A 17,822-nucleotide genomic window follows, 5' to 3' on the forward strand; every position below is an offset into this window, starting at 1 on the left:
ATTATATTAAATCAGATGCCAGAAGTTGTTTGACCAAAGAACTAAGTGCGGCGTGTGTAACTTTGAAGAATACACGATATACACCAGATATCAAACTGTTATCATCTACCACACAAAAGCAGAAGTTGCACTGAGTGACCTGCCCTAAGACTTCAAATCAGTAGGTCAGGATAATAAAATTGAATAAACAAGTAATATTGTTACTAAGCTGTTTTTATACATGCAGTTGACTTACTGGCTGTAGCACTTCTTTTATATAGCGGCGTCACTAGTAGACCTACTGGGCACGCACAAATCTTCATTGTTTTTAAATTGGACTGAAAAAGGTTCGCCAGCCCTGACCTAGAGAAAACGTATGTCTAAGTATTTTAGAGTGCAACAAGCACAGCTCAAGTTTACCTCTCAAAACAAATGTGTGTTTAGCTCCCCTATACTCCATAGCATCCAACAGTTCACCAAACATATGAGCCATATCTACTTGATCTAAGTTGTCCAAAACAACAATCGGTGCCTCATTGTCATTGACTCTGTCCATAGGGAGAACACAATCTGTTGGATGAAAAAGCAATAGTTCCTACAAAGATCATCTGTGTCATCAATTAACAATAAGAAATTCTAGAAATAATAGGAATGTATATTTTGTGTACTATCCTATAAATTGTTTGCCCTTATAATGTTTTGTTATTTATAATGCACAATTGTCAAACAAATGTCCTCATGAATAATAAAGATTATTAATATTATTAAAACAAAAACTCATTGAATTCAGTACTTTTTTCTCTGAGAAATGTGAAGAAACTCAACCAGGGATAACCAGTCTCAAGGGAAAGCTGATAAATTCTTGGCTTTCTTCCTAAGCTTATCTCCTGGGCCTGAAAGCATCAGTATGAATAATAGTTTTGTTAGATATTAGGACAGTTTAAATAATCATAATGTATTAAAGTTTGGATTCTTTGCATGAAATTGCTATCTAATCAAAGCATTTTTATAGGTTCAATTTTAAGTTATGTATACATAGAAATTTAGTCACATAAAGTTTATAATCAAGTAAAAAGTTATATGTACTAACAGCAATACTCTGAGCCAATCTCTGAGCCAGGTAAGATTTGCCACTACCAGATGGTCCATAGAGAATCACAGTTTTGTTCTGTTCAAGCTATAGTTACAAAATGGCATGATGGAATCCAAGTTTAAATACAATACAAATAACAATTAGTAATAATAATAATAATAACCTTTATTACCTATGAGTAATGTTTCAATGTAATGTTTTAAAATATGAACAAATAAAAAAAATTACCAAACGCAGATAATTGTTAATTGTAGCAACAGGCTGAAGGACATCAAAAGCTATCAGTTCACTCATATTATCTAAACCTAAAGGTAGCATACAAGATTGAAGATTTTAGAAGTGTTTCTGTGTTTTATCAAAGGCTGAAATTCAATATTAAAAACATATAACTTTTAAGAAAATGTGACCATGAAATGAAATTTTCTATGCAGGACACTATGTTTTTACTTCAAATATTTCACTAATAAGCATTCAGAGTGGTAAGATATCATTGATTTGAAAGAAAATCTTAGTGCGCAATGGTCCAATCTCTTTTGTTGACTAGTGGGAGAAGGCTTTCCTGCTGCCTTTAGATAATTCTGATTGAGTCTGGCATTGATAGGTAGCCAAATGATTTCTGCCTCTCAGCCCCACCTCTTCATTCATGGAACCAAAATTAAGTCTACAAACATTTCAATATCTGAGAATCAGACTATGTACTGATCAAGCTTTTAACTTACCATCTACAATAATTGTAATTTTCCTGAGTTGATTATTGTACATCATTGTGTAAGGGACTGTATCACTAGGTACTCCTGGGTTCCATCTATACAGACCTAGTTAATTCAATTTAATATAATTAGCAAATTATAAGTATTTCTACACATCCATTGAAACTGAATTGTAAATTTTGAAAGCATAATTAGCCTGATTATAAATATTACCTAATTCATACTGTGTAATATTGGTGAGCCCCACTCCAAGACTAAACTCTTTGTCACTGTCTCCATCTAATCGAGAAATTCTTCTAGTTTTTAGTCCAGCATCTAAGTGAGTTAGATAAACATTTAAAGTGTTTCTTAGTCGGTCTTCAAGATATCTCCATCCCATAGAAGGACAGACATCCAAAGTTCCTATTTGGACATTGGATACAACTTTTTGCTCCAGAATATATCGAAGTTCAACGTTTACTTTTAGCAACGGTTTCACAAAATGATCTATGGAAAACAAAATCATATCTGTAATGTTAATGATGTAAGAAGAAATACAGTGAGTATAGGAAATACAGTGGAACCTCAAGATACGAGTTTAATTCGTTACAGACCCAAGCTCATAAGTCGATCTACTTGTATCTCAAACGAATTTTCCCCATATAAAATAAAGAAAACCCAATTAATTGGTTCTAATCCTATACAAAGTCCTAAAGTTACCTAAATGCTGAAAAAGACGTTATGAACAAATAAATGTACATAAAACACGTATACATAAACAATAAAATAAATAATGAAATGAGAAATGCAGAAAAGATATCAATCAAATGTATGTAAAGTAATGGTAAATGTAGAGAATATTATCTGGGTGGCTGACAACTGCGGCTGAGTGCGTGTGAGGAGGAGGACTGCACAGAACTAAAGTTACGTAAGCAACACTTTATTAACATGTGATATGTGCGAATGGTCGAGATCATGGTATACCCACACTCTGCTGTATTTGTCCAAGTAGTGGCTGAGGCAACTTCTCCCCATTTACCCCGCTGGTAATTTTGGTTTCTATTCAAAGTGAGAACGGAAAGATCAGATTTCGCACGATCATCGTCAATATGTAATAGTTATTAAGCTCGAATTGTCATAACGAACAGAAATTTCGCTATTGACGCTGCTTGTATCTCAAATTACTCGAATGTTGAGCAGCTCATATCTTGAGGTTCCACTGTATTTGTTTTAAGAAAGTCAGAGTACCCACCCAATTCTGACAGAATTTCTTTACAAGCTGGTGAAGCTACTGCAGGAACAGATCTACCTAAATGATCTTTGACTTCTAAGTCCAAACCCATGCTTTCAGCCAAGATAATTAAACAATCCTTGAAGGAAAATAAACAAATAGTCAGAATTAAAAAAACTAATAATTACCATGGAAAATAAAATCAATACTAAAAAATTTTAAACAGGATTATTTGCATCTAACTTTGTTAAGTACAACTGATCCATGACATACACAATACTTATTAAAATATCTACTATAACATGATGATTGAAATCAGACTTTTAGACCATAATTCTTGAGTATCTTTAAATATTCTATGAACTATTTTCCATTGAACTTACAGGTTTAGGAAGGTAAGCTGCCATGTGGGCAACAGTCCATCCATCATTGTCTGTAATAGACATTAGCTGGTATCCAATATCAGAGTCTTTTGACTGACTCAAACCAAGTTTGTTTAGCAGCGGCTTCAGAATATGGGAATGATTATTTTGGACAGCGTAGTGGACACTGGTCAAACCAGCCTTTAAGTGAGTATTTTAAAAAAAATACATATTTAAAATGTGAATTAGAAAGAATATGTAATCTATTTTTTAAAAAATCAAAACAATATCTTGACCCACTGGCTAAACCTATTGATTTGTTCCTAGACTTATCCTTTTATCACTATGGCCTCTTTCAGTCATGAAGCGACTATGGATCATCTCATAAGATGAATGCCTGGACATAAAGCTATGCTCGGAATGATGTTGCCCTAACAGCAGTTCCCTCTCTCCACACAGCCTATCTATCCAAAGGAACAGCAAGTGCTGATATAGTTTACACTGTGTACTGCAAACTGCCTAAAGGTCTATCTCTCCTGATTTTGAAGATTCTAACATGAGCCCATAAATCCATGATTCTCATGCAATGCTACACTCGAATGATAGATATGCTATAAGTAGTTTATTTTTCACCAGAAACACTTGTTCATTTTGTTTTTTTTTTGCATCCTCCATTGGATCGGCTGCTTTTTAATCCTTCATGCATACATACTTTTGGCATTTGAAATTATCTCACAAAAAAATCTTAAATACCATTTCTGACTATTCTTGATCTGGAAAGAGACTGCAAAAATTTGAAGTGTTGTGATAACCCAAATAAGGAGTTGCTGAATTTGATTTAAAATGTGTAAAAATTAATTACATTGAGTATTAGTTATATTGATTGCTTTATTGTACACATACACACAAAATGAAAGCAGGGTACTATTGTTTGGAGATTTAGATGGGATAACTTTGACAGCTTTTCTTCTTATTGCACTTTGCATCTAGCTTTATATCTGGTCCAGGCACTCTGAACATTTAATGATAAGATTAATGCTTTAACTAAAATCTACTCCAACCCAATGATCACTGTGAATGAATACCCCCTCAAAAGATAGACCATTTTACATATCTGGGAAGCATGGTATCCAATGATGGATCTTTTTTAAGACAAGTTGATAACCATCTTGTTAAGGCAAGTAGTGCTCTTGGATGCCTCCAAGCAAGAGTGTGTCAGAATAAATCAATCGAGCTGCTTAACAAACTCAATGTCTATCAAGAAGTGTTTCTCAACACGCTTTGAGAGCTGGGTGCTCTTTAGAAGGTGCCTCTGCTCTACAATGGACATATGCTGGCAGGACTACCCTACAAATAACCATGTTCTAGAAGAGGCTGGTGTGGAAAGTATAGAAGCACTACTTTCCATTCAAAAGCTGTGCTGAGTAGGACACTTTTCCCGTATGGGGGACCACCGCATGCCAAAAGTGATCTTTTTTTTTGACAAGCTTAAAGAGGGATGGGGTAACAAAGTTGCTTCCCTAAGCACTTTAAAGATCAACCCAAGTGACATTTTGCCCTCACTGGCATAGTGGAAAGTAGCTGGCAGCAGATGGCTTCTGAAAGAGACAGTTGGAGAGCTTTCACAAAGACACACATTTGAGCATCAGAGGGAAGCCCTTGTAGAGGAAAAAGATGCAAAGAAAACTTTAATAGACCCCTGGCGGACAATGGGACAATGGCTTTGTCTGCATCAGATGTAGAAAAATATGCATGTCGCAACTGGGTTTGCAATTATCCTTATCCTCTTAATAATCGAAGACATTGTCATTGATGCTTTAACTGGTTAATTACATATCTCTCAAACAACTAGAAGGAATGTTTTAAATAAGCAACTGTGATTTTTTTTTAAAGCGGGGTGCACCAAGAAATATTAGAAAATATTAGATCCAATGAAATTTTCTGATTTCAGTATATTTCAGGAATAGTCCCATCACTGCGTTCCCATAACAGGTCCTTAGTTGTTTTAAGCACACTGTAAGTAATAACAGGGTAAATGGTCCTTTTTTTTCGTCCACTCAAATGAGAGAATTAGTGATGAATTTAAAAAAAATTAATATAGCTTTTCTATAGCGCTACTTTCATGCTTATAGCATGCTCAGAGCGTTTTAGGTCCAATCTCATTTGTTGACCAGTGGGGGGGAGGGGGTATCTAGGAGTTGGTTTTCCGTGCTGCCTTTAGGCGCCCAGTAAACACAACTCTGCCCGAGTCGGGTGTCGAACCTCGAGCCCCCTTCTAGGTAGCCAAGCCAAGCCAAGTTCAAGCCCACTTGGACTCTCGATCACGCTACCCACCATTCAATGAGTCATTGAAAGTGGCCAAAAAGACAATAAGGGTATCTGCATCTAATATGGTGTCGCACCTTCTAAGAAGACCTAAAATCCTTAGGAACTAGCTGATATAATGAGCATGAACTTGAAGAGACCATAATAGAAAATGTTTTAATTATACAGCATCAATTTTACCAACCTGGTCAGTTAACAATATGTCTGCATTATATCTTATAAGCATATCACAACATTCTGCATGACCTCCTTTGATAGCTAAATGGAGAGCAGTTTGTTTCTTTTGTGCTAGTAAATTGACTTGTGCTCCATTTGTCAATAAAACCTCAACGCACCTATAGTGAGAGATATGTTCTTAACAAATGGGAAAAATTGCAAATGTTTTAATAATAGTTATGTTAGATATGGATATTAAAATAAAGCAAACCACATGTGCTAAAAGACTATTATTCTATATTTACTTAAGGCACATAAAATATCATACTTAGCATATCCTTTCAAGGCTGCAATATGCAAAGGAGTCATTTGATCATCTCTAAAACAATCTGGCTTAGCTCCTTTTTCTAAAAGCAACTTTAGGCAAACTAGCAACAAAAAGAAGTGAATGAATATACAAGGCTAATAACACCATATCTTTTTTAATACTTTTTTTTCTATTCATAGCATTAGATTAAATTTGAGTCTGCATTGAGCATTTTAAAATAGATTTTTAAACTATCATCAAAATATGTTTAAAACAAGAAAAACATTAAAATACTTTTTTAAAAAGACAATACTTCCTATATGCAACTTGTTTTTCTCTTAAAAATTAATGAATGTTAGATTAATAAACAATGGAACATTTTTTAACCCATGGCCCCCTTTCTCCCAGAGAAAGAATCCTGGTTAAACGAATATATAGATCTAGTAAACTTTATAATATTCCAATGATAAGCATTTAGACTTCAAAGACAATGCACACAATTTTCCTGAACATTAACTCTTCAGTCAGAAAAGAAAAACATAAAAAATGTTTTTTTAAAAAACAAAAGTTTATATTAAGCCTACTTTTATAAATAAGTTTGGATCAGTCATGTAATTAAATTTGTAACAATAAAAAAGCATTTATAAAAATAAATATAAAAAAAAAGGGAATGACCTGAATTCAAAGTTGTGAGCTAAAGCCTACTTCTTAGGCTTCGCAAGCCAAGGTGGTAACCACTCTACTAGAGTAGAGTCTATGAACATAGTTATCTCTTGTTTCTATTTCATGTTTATGTTCACTAAGCCTGAGACAGCAGCCTAATATAGCTTATACCACCACTTCAGTCAAGTTCTATTTTATTCCCTTGTTTGAGATACCAAACAAAGTAATTTATTACAAATAGTTAATTGACTAATTTTTTATTGATTCTTGTATTTCAGGTAAAAGAAATAATTGTGCAAAATTTCAACTTGATCCAAGATTGGGTGTCAGAGAAATAATGTGTACAAACTTTTGGCCAGACAGACAGACACACAGACAGACAGAGTGAGTTGATATAAGCTTTGTAAAAAGCCTTGCATTTGGAAATTCCTGAAAGCAATAGTTATTTCAAATGATGTTGGATCTAGTTTAGATCTAGATCTCAAACCTAATTTAAATTAATTTCATTTTTTACTTTAAAAATGTTAATGTCCCATGTGACCAATGAGCTAGTAATTCTTTTCTCAGTGATATATATCAACTGTTAAGTTTCTAGAAAAATTGTTAGAGCCGTTTTTGAGATCACCATCCAGGTTCCTCCCTACATGACTTCAATAGAGGTATTGTAAAACATCCTTCAATCTAAAGAACTTAAAAGTACATTTACTTCAAATTTGAAAGTTTTGATAATTAAGTAGATTGAGTACCATAAAATAAAGGTGGAAAAACATTTAAATGTTTTGTTGATTAAGTAGATTGAGTACCATAAAATAAAGGTGGAAAAACATTTAAATGTTTTGTTGATTTAGTAGAATGAGTACCATAAAATAAAGGTGGAAGAACATTTAAATGTTTTATTAAGTAGATTGAATAGCATAAAATAAATCACTTACTGTCTTGATCCTGTTCAGCAGCTCTGTGAAGTGCAGTACTATTATCTTTTACCACCATGTTAACACTGGAAGGGCATGAGCACAGTAGCTGTTCCAGAGCTGAAGCATCTCCTTTGGTAGAAAGCTGGTGCACTGGAGGATCTTCCACAGAGTGAGACAGACTGGAGAATGTGCTATGACTGGGTTTGCATGGAACAGAGAGTTTTTGAAAAGAAGAAGTGCGAGACTTTGTGGGTGACCTAGATCTTGGAATGTTTCTATATGTTGATGAGGGTGGTACATTGATTACAGGCTGAGGCTGAGATTGGTAGCCTCCTGTTGTGTAAGATGTAGAACTAGACAAGGATACATTTTGCTGCACAGGTTCTAAGTAATCATTTTGAACATGATGAGGAATGTTGTAATCTGTTGTGTTACATGTGACCTCTGACAATGGAATGTTTTGCTCAGTGTAACTATTTGCAGAAGAAAAATTCTGAGTTCTAATCTTTATTTGTGTATCTGTGGTGAAGCTTAGACTATTTGTATTTTCTACTGAAAATGAATCGCCATTAAGATTTTGTTTATTTCTAGCCAAACTTGTTTCTGTAGCCATAGGTTTACTTGAATGTGAAGAAGAGTTAGAAGTAAGAAGACTTAAGGTTCCTGGTCTGTTCACATGTGTATTACACGCACTGGTTTTACCTTTAGGTTTGGACAGTTTTAGGAAGGGAGAAAAAAAAAAGGATTTAAAATTTATAACTACATAATATTTTTTAAACAATATTTCACATAAATATTTAGGTCAACTACACCTTTACCTTCTACATGGAGTTTGATAACATTTGCTAAAGCTTTCTATGCAAAAACAATAGCCCTTCGAATTGATTTGACTTTAAGATTAAATGTGTAATATAAGGAGATTCGGAACAGGATCATGACCTGCTGACCACTGTCAAAAAATGCAAACTAAAACTTTATGGCCATATCACAAAGTCCTCAGGGCTCACAAAGACCTTCCTTCAGGGAAAACTATCTGAAAAAAGAAGAGGCAGACAAAGAAAGCGATGGGAAGACATCGAAGAGTGGTCAGACATGTCACTGGAAGAGATTCTACTTAAGGCAAAAGACAGTTGTGTGGTGCCCCAATGGTTTAACAGACTAATGGATAGGTGAAAGTGGTGGAAATGAAGATGATGGGCTTCAAGAAACATAGTCCAGTTGTTGTTGTTTTTTATATCATTCAGATTAGTGGCCCTCAATTATATGATTATGGTTTGAAATATTTCAGATTTATCTTAATCAGCTAATTTCATCAAATGTTCACACAAGTAAGTGAAGAGTGAAGCTTCACTCAGTGAAGAGGTTTCACAGAATTCTGTTGAAGGAGACATTTTCTCATTCATTCAACACCACACAGAACATTGTTAACATTCAAGAAGAAGAAAATGACTTTGGATGAAATTTATTGCACATTATGAATTTGATTTTGTTAAAAAATAATCAAGTCTAATTAATCTATCCAACAAGCAAGAGAAGATGACTGTGTATGGCACAGCACATCAGTTGAACATACAGACATGTACATGGTTTCCCCAATGTTATACTTTGCACACATCATCATGCACTAACTATAATGGTTGAGTTCATAGCAAGAAAACAATATATTAATTGTTTTTTAGTGAAAATGTTAAACAAAAAAAAAAACTACTCAAAGATGTTAGTTATGTACAAACATAATTAAAGGTAACAAAAGTCAACTGCTCATTACAACAAGTGTCACATCAATTATTTAGTGATTTCCACCTCAACCAGACCTGTTCAGTTAGAGGGAGTAAGGGAGTGCAAGAGTACATCACCCATTAAACAAGGTGTCAGATATTAAGAAGTCATTAGAGTTGATAATCACTTTACATTTCATTCACAGATAGAGAGATTTTTTGTTTCATCTGTCCACAGTGTATTCTACCAAATGAATGAAGTGATTGAAATGAATTAGTGGTGAATTTGTTATAAATTTTTATAACCATTCAGACAACAAAGACAGAAAAATAAATGCTATGTATTACTTAGTTTTAAATGTATTTAATTTAAACTATTTTAAATGATAAAATTTAATTATGCTATTTTAAACAGAGATGTCAGCTCAACATGATATGCTGGTCTGGAGGTTTAGCAACTTATTTTTCAGAAGTTCACCAAACAATTCATATCCTAGAACGTTCAAGGTCTCAATCATAAAACTAATAAAATACAATAAAAGGGAGGGAGAAGCTATGCAATGTCATGCCTTAGAATAAAAAAAAATGCTATACATAAAATTGTGGTAGTTCTTCCATGCTTTGAAGGGTGGTAAACTAAATAGTTACATTAAACTTAATTACAACAGCCCACTATTCAATATTGTAATGTGACTAACACACGGAAAAAAACATTTTAAAATACTGGCATATACTTTAACAGTAGAAATATGTCTATCACATAAATGCATCAAGTTCATTGGTTATAAAAGTAAGTGGTGGCAACATTAAGTACCTATCATTTTTTATTTAAAAAAAAAAAAAAAAAAAAACATTGTATGAATGATTTTAACTTTCATGTTTTGGCATGTTGAATTTAAATATTATACAACTCTCTTATCACCTTGAGTGTTCCAGGTAAATGATATTCATGTGTATGAACTGTTTGATGATTAATAATCTTCCTATCTTTTAATGACCTAGTCATGATGTGTGTAGTTGTAATTGAGCAGATATTTAAAATCTACATAAGTATACAACATTGTAACACTAAAAATATTAACAGTACAACTATTGAATGTATATAACAAAGATTATCAGATAATGTGTACATTTTATGATGTATCACACTAAATATACAGGGATACAAAATAAGGGAAGCACTGATATTTTGCAGAAATCAGCCACCAGCTTAATCAAATGATTTTTGTCTTTACTCTGTAGCAAAAAAAAACTTTTCTACAACAAAACTGAGGCCATTAGCTACTCATTGAATATCTCTAGTTTGACTATTAAATGTTATGAATGAATCTACTTTAGACATCAAATTATATTACAATATGTACATGTTAGAATACATAGATATGTCTCATTATAAAAATGGTAAAGAGCTTGTTGAAAAACATGACACGTATAATACACAAACTATATCCAAGTCCAAGAAAATAGACACCTGGACAAAGAACAAAAGGGGGGGGGGGGGTTGTCTCTATGTCTTTTGTGTAAACATTAACTGTTGATTTGTTTCAAAGGTTCTTTCTATAACTATAATTTATGAACTTAAGAGCCAACCCAAAATAAAAAATATCTAGCTAACTTTAAAGCATGCAGAAAATATTCTATTTGTGAAAGCAATGCTTACTAAAAAGCGCTAGCATGCAGGAATGTTTGAAAGCTCACCTGACATCATAGTAGCCAAGACATTCTGCAAGTTGGCCATTTCCAGACCCAAAAACTCGAGGTGACTCGAGCTAGAGCTGGTAGCAGCAACACTAGTAGCTGCACAAGATGGATGCTGTGAGGGGGTGCTAACCACAACAAGAGGCTGGAAGGAGATAGCAAGCACATGCAGCATGCACATAAACCAAACATAAAACAACATATATTTTAACAAAATTCAAGATGTACCCTAATGCAATTAAACAGATCTATAAATTATAAAACAAGCATTTCATAGACTATTAGTTTGAACAAAAATTCTATTAGATAACTTAAAATAAGCAAGAGTGCACATAATAAAATCTGTTTGTTCATGTTCACTCAAGGAACATGTTCATACTTCTAATACTAAATGCTCCACTAAATGATGTGAGTACTTCCAAAGAAATGAAACATTGATGAGATCCAATGAAGCTGAAGTAGATGTGTCCAAATAGTTGTAGAACAAGATGGAATTTTTCATCCAACACGTAGAGGTGCACTGTCTCCAGTCCACAGTTCATTTTTTCACACAAAAAATGTCTTGATTACATTAGACCAGCTAGAGATTGATATGTTTCAAGACGTCTGCTAATGTCAAGATACATTTAATGTAAGTCACCTGAGCTGTGTGTGCATAATAACAAATACCAAATTTTTTTTTTTTTTTTATAAAATAAATATCAATGAATGGTAGTGTGATAGTGTTTAAGTGGCAGATGAAACAAATATGAATCAATAGAAACATGGTTAGCTTAGTTTTAAACTAATAAATATTTGTAATCATTCGGATGAAACCAAGCACACTTTCACACTACCATGAACTTATCAAAATGAAGCACAACCTATGACAATTCCCAGAACACTAGTGCTAAAACATTCCTCAAAATGAGATTCATAAGTAACAAGTTCAAAGAACGTTAAGAAACAACAATGATTTGATCCCTTGGTGGTGATCTCTTTCAACAATAATAGATTTTCTTTATTTTAAGTGAGAAAGTCTTTTTTGAAAACAGTTGAGCCTATTTCTAAAATGACTCGGGTGCTACATAGTAAGCTTGTACAAGAGAGTGACATCAAATATATACAACAATAATCAACAGAACTCAAACTGATTTGTAAAAAAAAATATATATATATATATATATATATATATATGAACCCCAGTTGGCAGACAACAAATTGTGTATTTAGAATAACAACTAATGCTGAAGACAAAAATTGCACACTTGAGCTGATGACACTTGAAAATGAACATTTAAAGCACCAACATTAAAAAAATAATGTTGAACAGTAAGAGATTCATTAAAATAGATAAACAGACTTGACGACCTGCACTTAATATATTCAAAACTAGACATATTTGTAAACGCCATTCACTAAAAAAGATTGTTTCCAAGACTAAACATGTTCTGCATGTAGACTTCTAGGGATGACATGCTCAAGCAAATCATTTTGATGCAGCTGTTTTGGTGCTGAACATTTTAGCACTGGAACTTTGCAGGAAACTATTAGGCACTTTACATATATATATTTTAGATGTGTGTATGTTTTGGATGAAGAAGGTTCTTATAATTGCATTGAGTTCTCTTTTATAAACTTATTGTAAACTTATATTCTATGGGTACTGATGTTGTTTACATTTTTGTTCATTTATATTGAGCTTCAGATTCTTCACCTCTATTATTGTAATGGTTTTTGTTTTTTATCTCATTCTTTGTCTTCTCTAACAAACTATAGTGGGTTTTTTTTGTAGAATTTCACATGCACTGTTCAAGTTTTTGCCAGAGAGCTATTTAAAATGACAGATGGGATATTTGAAGTTATAACAGCCCTTTTTCTGATTGTTATTCCAAGTGAAGAAGTCACTAGTTGATCAGTACCACTGGTTGAATGGACATACAAAAAACATGAAAGATAAGCTCTTTATTTCTTTGTAAGTTTGCATTGCTAATAATAAGAATTTCTCTGAATGATTGATACTAAAGTTGTAACAATATCAGGATGTGCTTTATGTGTAATCTTTACCTTGCTGAAACTGAAACATTTTCATTACAACCAAATAAGATCAAACATGTTTAGTTGAGAGTTAACTATATGTATCATAGTTGGCATGCCTATAATAGAGAATATCCACCTTTTTTTTTAACTTATAATCTGGAGATGTAGTGAAAGTTCATTACACTTCATAGCTATCACAATGCAAATAAATTTTAATAATTTTACTGCCTCTTACTATGTTTCAACATGGATCCTGCTACTTTGACACAAAATCCAGGAGTGATTCAATCTTATACATTAACTACCTCATCTCATTAGCTGAAAACGTTTTGTAAAAAAAAAAAAGCATGCAGGTACCAGTAATTTATATTTTAAATGCTATACTTATATTTCTTCTGAGGTGATGATATCATGTGAAAATATGAATAGATGCATAAAGTTCAAGAAAAAGTGATGGATCATTCTTAAGTTCAGGCCATTGATTTATTTTTAATATCAAATTCAACATTTATTTTTAAAAATCTTCACATATATTTTTCTTTAAAGGCAGCACTAAAAGTTTGTTTGTTTTTATAATTATACATGTACATTTTGGTTTCTTATAGTTATAATGTTTTTTGTTTGGTGTAATGCACAAATTGTAAGACAAATTTCCTTACAGATAATAAAGATTATTATTAAAATTATTATTATTATTATTGCTGCTATATCCAGTGCCAAAACAGTTGCAGTCAAAATGGCAGCACAAAAAGGCCAAATACTAGATACTTGTGGTTATAAAAACAGTTCTAGAATATCTTAAAATTTAAACAAATTGCACATAAAATGAAATTACATCATAAATATAAACTTGGTTTCCCAATAGTAAAAGTTCATGCTTTAAAGTATATAAAAAAATAAAGTAACATGCTTTAAAAAATATTTGTAACACACAAGTGCAATTAATATTTGTTTTAAACAAAACTTTGTTCTAAATCCATAAATTGATGGTAAAAAAAAATGACACAACTGTGCAAATAAGATCTATACAAATTATTCAGTACAAAGGTTCAGAAATGCTATTAATTTTCTATTTCCTTAACTAATTTTCCAATACCACAGCCATTGGTTGAGATAGGAACAGGAAATGTGTATTAAGTCCATTCGAGCCAAAGGATTTCTTAAAAAAAAAAAGATTTCACAAAAAGCTGATTCATTCCTTTTAGAAAGGGATTGTACTGAAATATGCAATAGATTTTTTTTTTTTTGAGTACAGGCAAAATAAAAAAAAAGGGTTTCTAATTATCTATTGAATGTCTGATGATAAAAGAATGAGAGAGTGCTGTTAGTAGTGTGTCGTTCATGTGTAGACTTTTCTTGTGCATCTTAACATTTATGAGCAAGCAGTCATTTGGCATTGACACAAACCTGTGATGATTTCCTCACCGCTGATGGAGATGTTTCTCTGACCTGTGTACGAACACTGGCTACTGAACCAGATGGTGATGGCTGGTTGGATCCACCTACTACTGTGACAGGAATCTGAACTGAACGCTGAGACTGTTGAGCAGTGGTTTTACCTGCTGGGCTGGAGTAATGATGATCCTGTCCAGAAGTTTGGAGTACAGACACTTTAGGAGGAGGACAAGGTTTGCTAGTGCTTGAAGAAGGTGAGACAAAATTTGGCTTATTTGGGGGTAAAGGTGGTGGTACCCCTCTTCCTACTGCAGATGTGTTAGTTGGACTAAAAGCAGCTGTCTTTCTCATTGGAGTTTGACCAGAATTTTGTGATCCACTGCTTGCAACATGAAATGAAATCTTCCCTGCACCATGTGTTGTTACTGAAGAACTAGGTAAAATATTTACCATTCTTGATCCCGATCCTACATCAACTTCTAATCTTTCTATTGTACCAACTGTACCTAAACGCATACCTACTTGCCCAGTATTTCTTCGTATAACATTTCCAACAGGAGAAACATCTGGTTTGTATGTTTCTTTTTCTGGTGAACTGGAATTCATTCTAATCCCTTCAGCTCCTTTAGATCCTGGTGGAGATGTATACACCTTAGTAAGACCATGGGCTGGATAAAGATTAGCACCAGGTCTCACACTTGATGCTACGGAGGATGGCTGTGGACCCTGGGGAGGAGGAGTATTAGGACCTGAACTTACAGATTGAGATGCTAGCCCAGCAGAAGCAGATAAAACCCCTCCGGTCAAGGCTGTGGATCTAGCAGAAGAAGAATTGGTAGTTCTGGCTGGTGATACACTTGATCTTAACTGTGAAGCTATTGGTGATGAAGTACTGTTGCGAACCTGCAATTGTAAACTCTCTAATTGTTTAGAAAGGCAAGCAACTTCTGCTCGCAACATGTTGGTCTGTTTCTCTTCTTCCTGCAATCTAAGTCTTAAAGCTTCTCTTTCAGTATCAAATTTACAGCTTTGTTTATCCAAGGCAACTTCCATTTTCAGAGATTTTTTACTTTCTTGAGCCAAGCCTTCTGCCATACTCTGAATTTTAGATTTTCCATCTGTTAAGGCATTTTCCATCTCATCACGCAGATGGTTTTCAGCAACTATTCGTTCAATTAAATTTTTACGTTCCTGTAATAAGAATATAGAAAAAAATATTACCATCGAAAAAAAAATGTTACATGATCATCAAATTTAATGAATCTAAAATTTAAAAAATTCAAAACTCTTGGGAATGCTAAAAATAAAAATTATGAAAAAAAAAACCATTATATTTACAAGTATTGATAAAAGTAAAAATCCAAATAACTATTATAATCAGATGAATGTAAGAAAGATACAAAACAACCAAAAACTAGTATCAAACCATGAGAGATACAAAACAACCAAAAACTAGTATCAAACCATGAGAGATACAAAACAACCAAAAACTAGTATCAAACCATGAGAGATACAAAACAACCAAAAACTAGTATCAAACCATGAGAGATACAAAACAACCAAAAACTAGTATCAAACCATGAGAGATACAAAACAACCAAAAACTATCAAACCATGAGAGATACAAAACAACCGAAAACTAGTATCAAACCATGAGAGATACAAAACAACCAAAAACTAGTATCAAACCATGAGAGATACAAAACAACCAAAAACTAGTATCAAACCATGAGAGATACAAAACAACCAAAAACTAGTATGTAACTCACTTTTTAGAAACAAGCAAGGACAATTCATTGCCCATGAACATGCATGTAGTAAGTAATAAGTAAGTAAGAGAAGACAGATGACGTGTACCAAGATGACTAGTAACAAAATTGAAAAAAAATAAAAGTCATCTGTTATGAGGTGTGAATTTATAAAATTTTCGGAATGATGTAATAGCTTAATCTGAGTAGAAATTTTTTTGAGAATGATGTAATTTTTTAAGTGTACAGGTGGAGCTTGAACAAGAACATGCTGATAAAAGAGGATACATATTTGGATACTCAGTGGTTGAATTAAAAATTCTATTAACATAGTGTATTTAAATATGTTTTAAATAATATTATACCAATATGAAAAGTCTATAGTTAAGGCAAGGCTTCGGGAGACAACCCTGAGGAAAAATGCTTCGGGAGACAACCCTGAGGAAAAATCAGGAGCTGGTGACCATTAGGCAGATTGCTGCACACTGTACTACAGACTGGCAGAGCCTGCTGCGCTACTGATCCCAAACTGTATCGAATATTCCGTTCCTTTGGTCTCATCAGCTGCGTGGAGAGGGGGGAACTGCTGTGTGGGTGACATCGTTCCGACCATAGACAATGCCCAGGCTTTCATCTCACTTACTCAAAGCCTTTGGCGTCGGCAAAACACAGGAAGTGGCAGTTACCGGCTATAAGCTCAAATACTCAATTGACGTAGAGCAGAGCGCCAGGGGCCACTTTCGTCAGTGGGAGGCATCCTAGGATCCCAATGGATAGCTACTGCCAGCCTTAAGCTGGGCAGGCCCCAGTCACTGAGGTGCTGTTCTGTCATGCCTGTCTTCCTCGTTTGGGTACACAAGGATAGGACAAAATCTGAAAAGCTGGCACAAAGCCAATGTACCAGTTGACATGAAGAAAAAAAAGAGGAGCTCCACTCTTAAATTGGGCACATGGAATGTGCGTACTTTACAAACTGGACTTAATGTAAACTTACCAGACATAGAAGATGCCAGAAAATCAACAATAATAAATGATAAAATGTCCAGGCTCAAAGTAGACATTGCCGCTCTCTAGGAAACTTGTTTAGCTGACTCTGGTTCAGTCAGTGAAAAAGACTACACCTTCTTCTGGCAAGGCAAAGCCGAAAGTGAATTGAGGGGACTCGGCATTGGTTTTGCAGTTATGAACCACTGCTGAACACAGTAGAGCTGAATTTTAACGGTTCAGAAAGACTCCTATCACTAGGCCCTTAACACATCTATTGGACACATAGCTTTGATAAATGCCTATGCTCCTACTTTGAGTTCCACACCAGAGGCCAAAGACATGTTCTACGACAACCTTTCATCTGCTCTCAGAGAGATCCTAAATATGGAACAGGTTATCATCCTCTGCTACCTCAATACACACGTTGGATCTGAACCTCTGCATGGGACAGCTGTATTGGGTGTTTTGGTGTCAGAAAAGTAAATGAAAATGGACAAAGGCTCCTGGAGGTTTGCTCACTACACTCCCTCTGTGTCAC

At 33.9% G+C, this 17,822-nt stretch overlaps 2 protein-coding genes across 17 annotated transcripts in view; one reads left to right on the forward strand and one right to left on the reverse strand.

Annotated features, from left to right (window-relative positions):
- Nucleotides 1-3,563, forward strand: part of LOC106054066 (cyclin-H-like) — a 55,606-nt gene extending 52,043 nt beyond the window's left edge. The window contains exon 13 of the transcript XR_008777507.1: nt 3,378-3,563. The gene's annotated coding sequence lies outside the window, so the exon portion shown is untranslated. The remainder of the gene's footprint in view (nt 1-3,377) is intronic.
- LOC106054064 (cortactin-binding protein 2-like) overlaps nt 1-17,822 on the reverse strand; it is a 61,648-nt gene that overhangs the window by 12,917 nt on the left and 30,909 nt on the right. For 15 of the 16 annotated variants that reach the window (XM_056026690.1, XM_056026701.1, XM_056026698.1 and 12 more), the window contains 13 exons: nt 14,562-15,740; nt 11,136-11,280; nt 7,738-8,421; nt 6,164-6,263; nt 5,864-6,014; nt 3,376-3,555; nt 3,014-3,131; nt 1,996-2,268; nt 1,792-1,887; nt 1,301-1,377; nt 1,070-1,156; nt 773-872; nt 400-549 (listed from right to left, as the gene is read on the reverse strand). In XM_056026690.1, coding sequence (XP_055882665.1) covers nt 400-549; nt 773-872; nt 1,070-1,156; nt 1,301-1,377; nt 1,792-1,887; nt 1,996-2,268; nt 3,014-3,131; nt 3,376-3,555; nt 5,864-6,014; nt 6,164-6,263; nt 7,738-8,421; nt 11,136-11,280; nt 14,562-15,740 — 3,340 coding nt within the window. The remainder of the gene's footprint in view (nt 1-399; nt 550-772; nt 873-1,069; nt 1,157-1,300; nt 1,378-1,791; nt 1,888-1,995; nt 2,269-3,013; nt 3,132-3,375; nt 3,556-5,863; nt 6,015-6,163; nt 6,264-7,737; nt 8,422-11,135; nt 11,281-14,561; nt 15,741-17,822) is intronic. The other variant, XM_056026702.1, reaches the window with a different exon arrangement.

The sequence above is a fragment of the Biomphalaria glabrata genome, chromosome 4 (genome assembly GCF_947242115.1).
Source record: "Biomphalaria glabrata chromosome 4, xgBioGlab47.1, whole genome shotgun sequence".
Taxonomy (NCBI): Eukaryota; Metazoa; Mollusca; class Gastropoda; family Planorbidae; genus Biomphalaria; species Biomphalaria glabrata.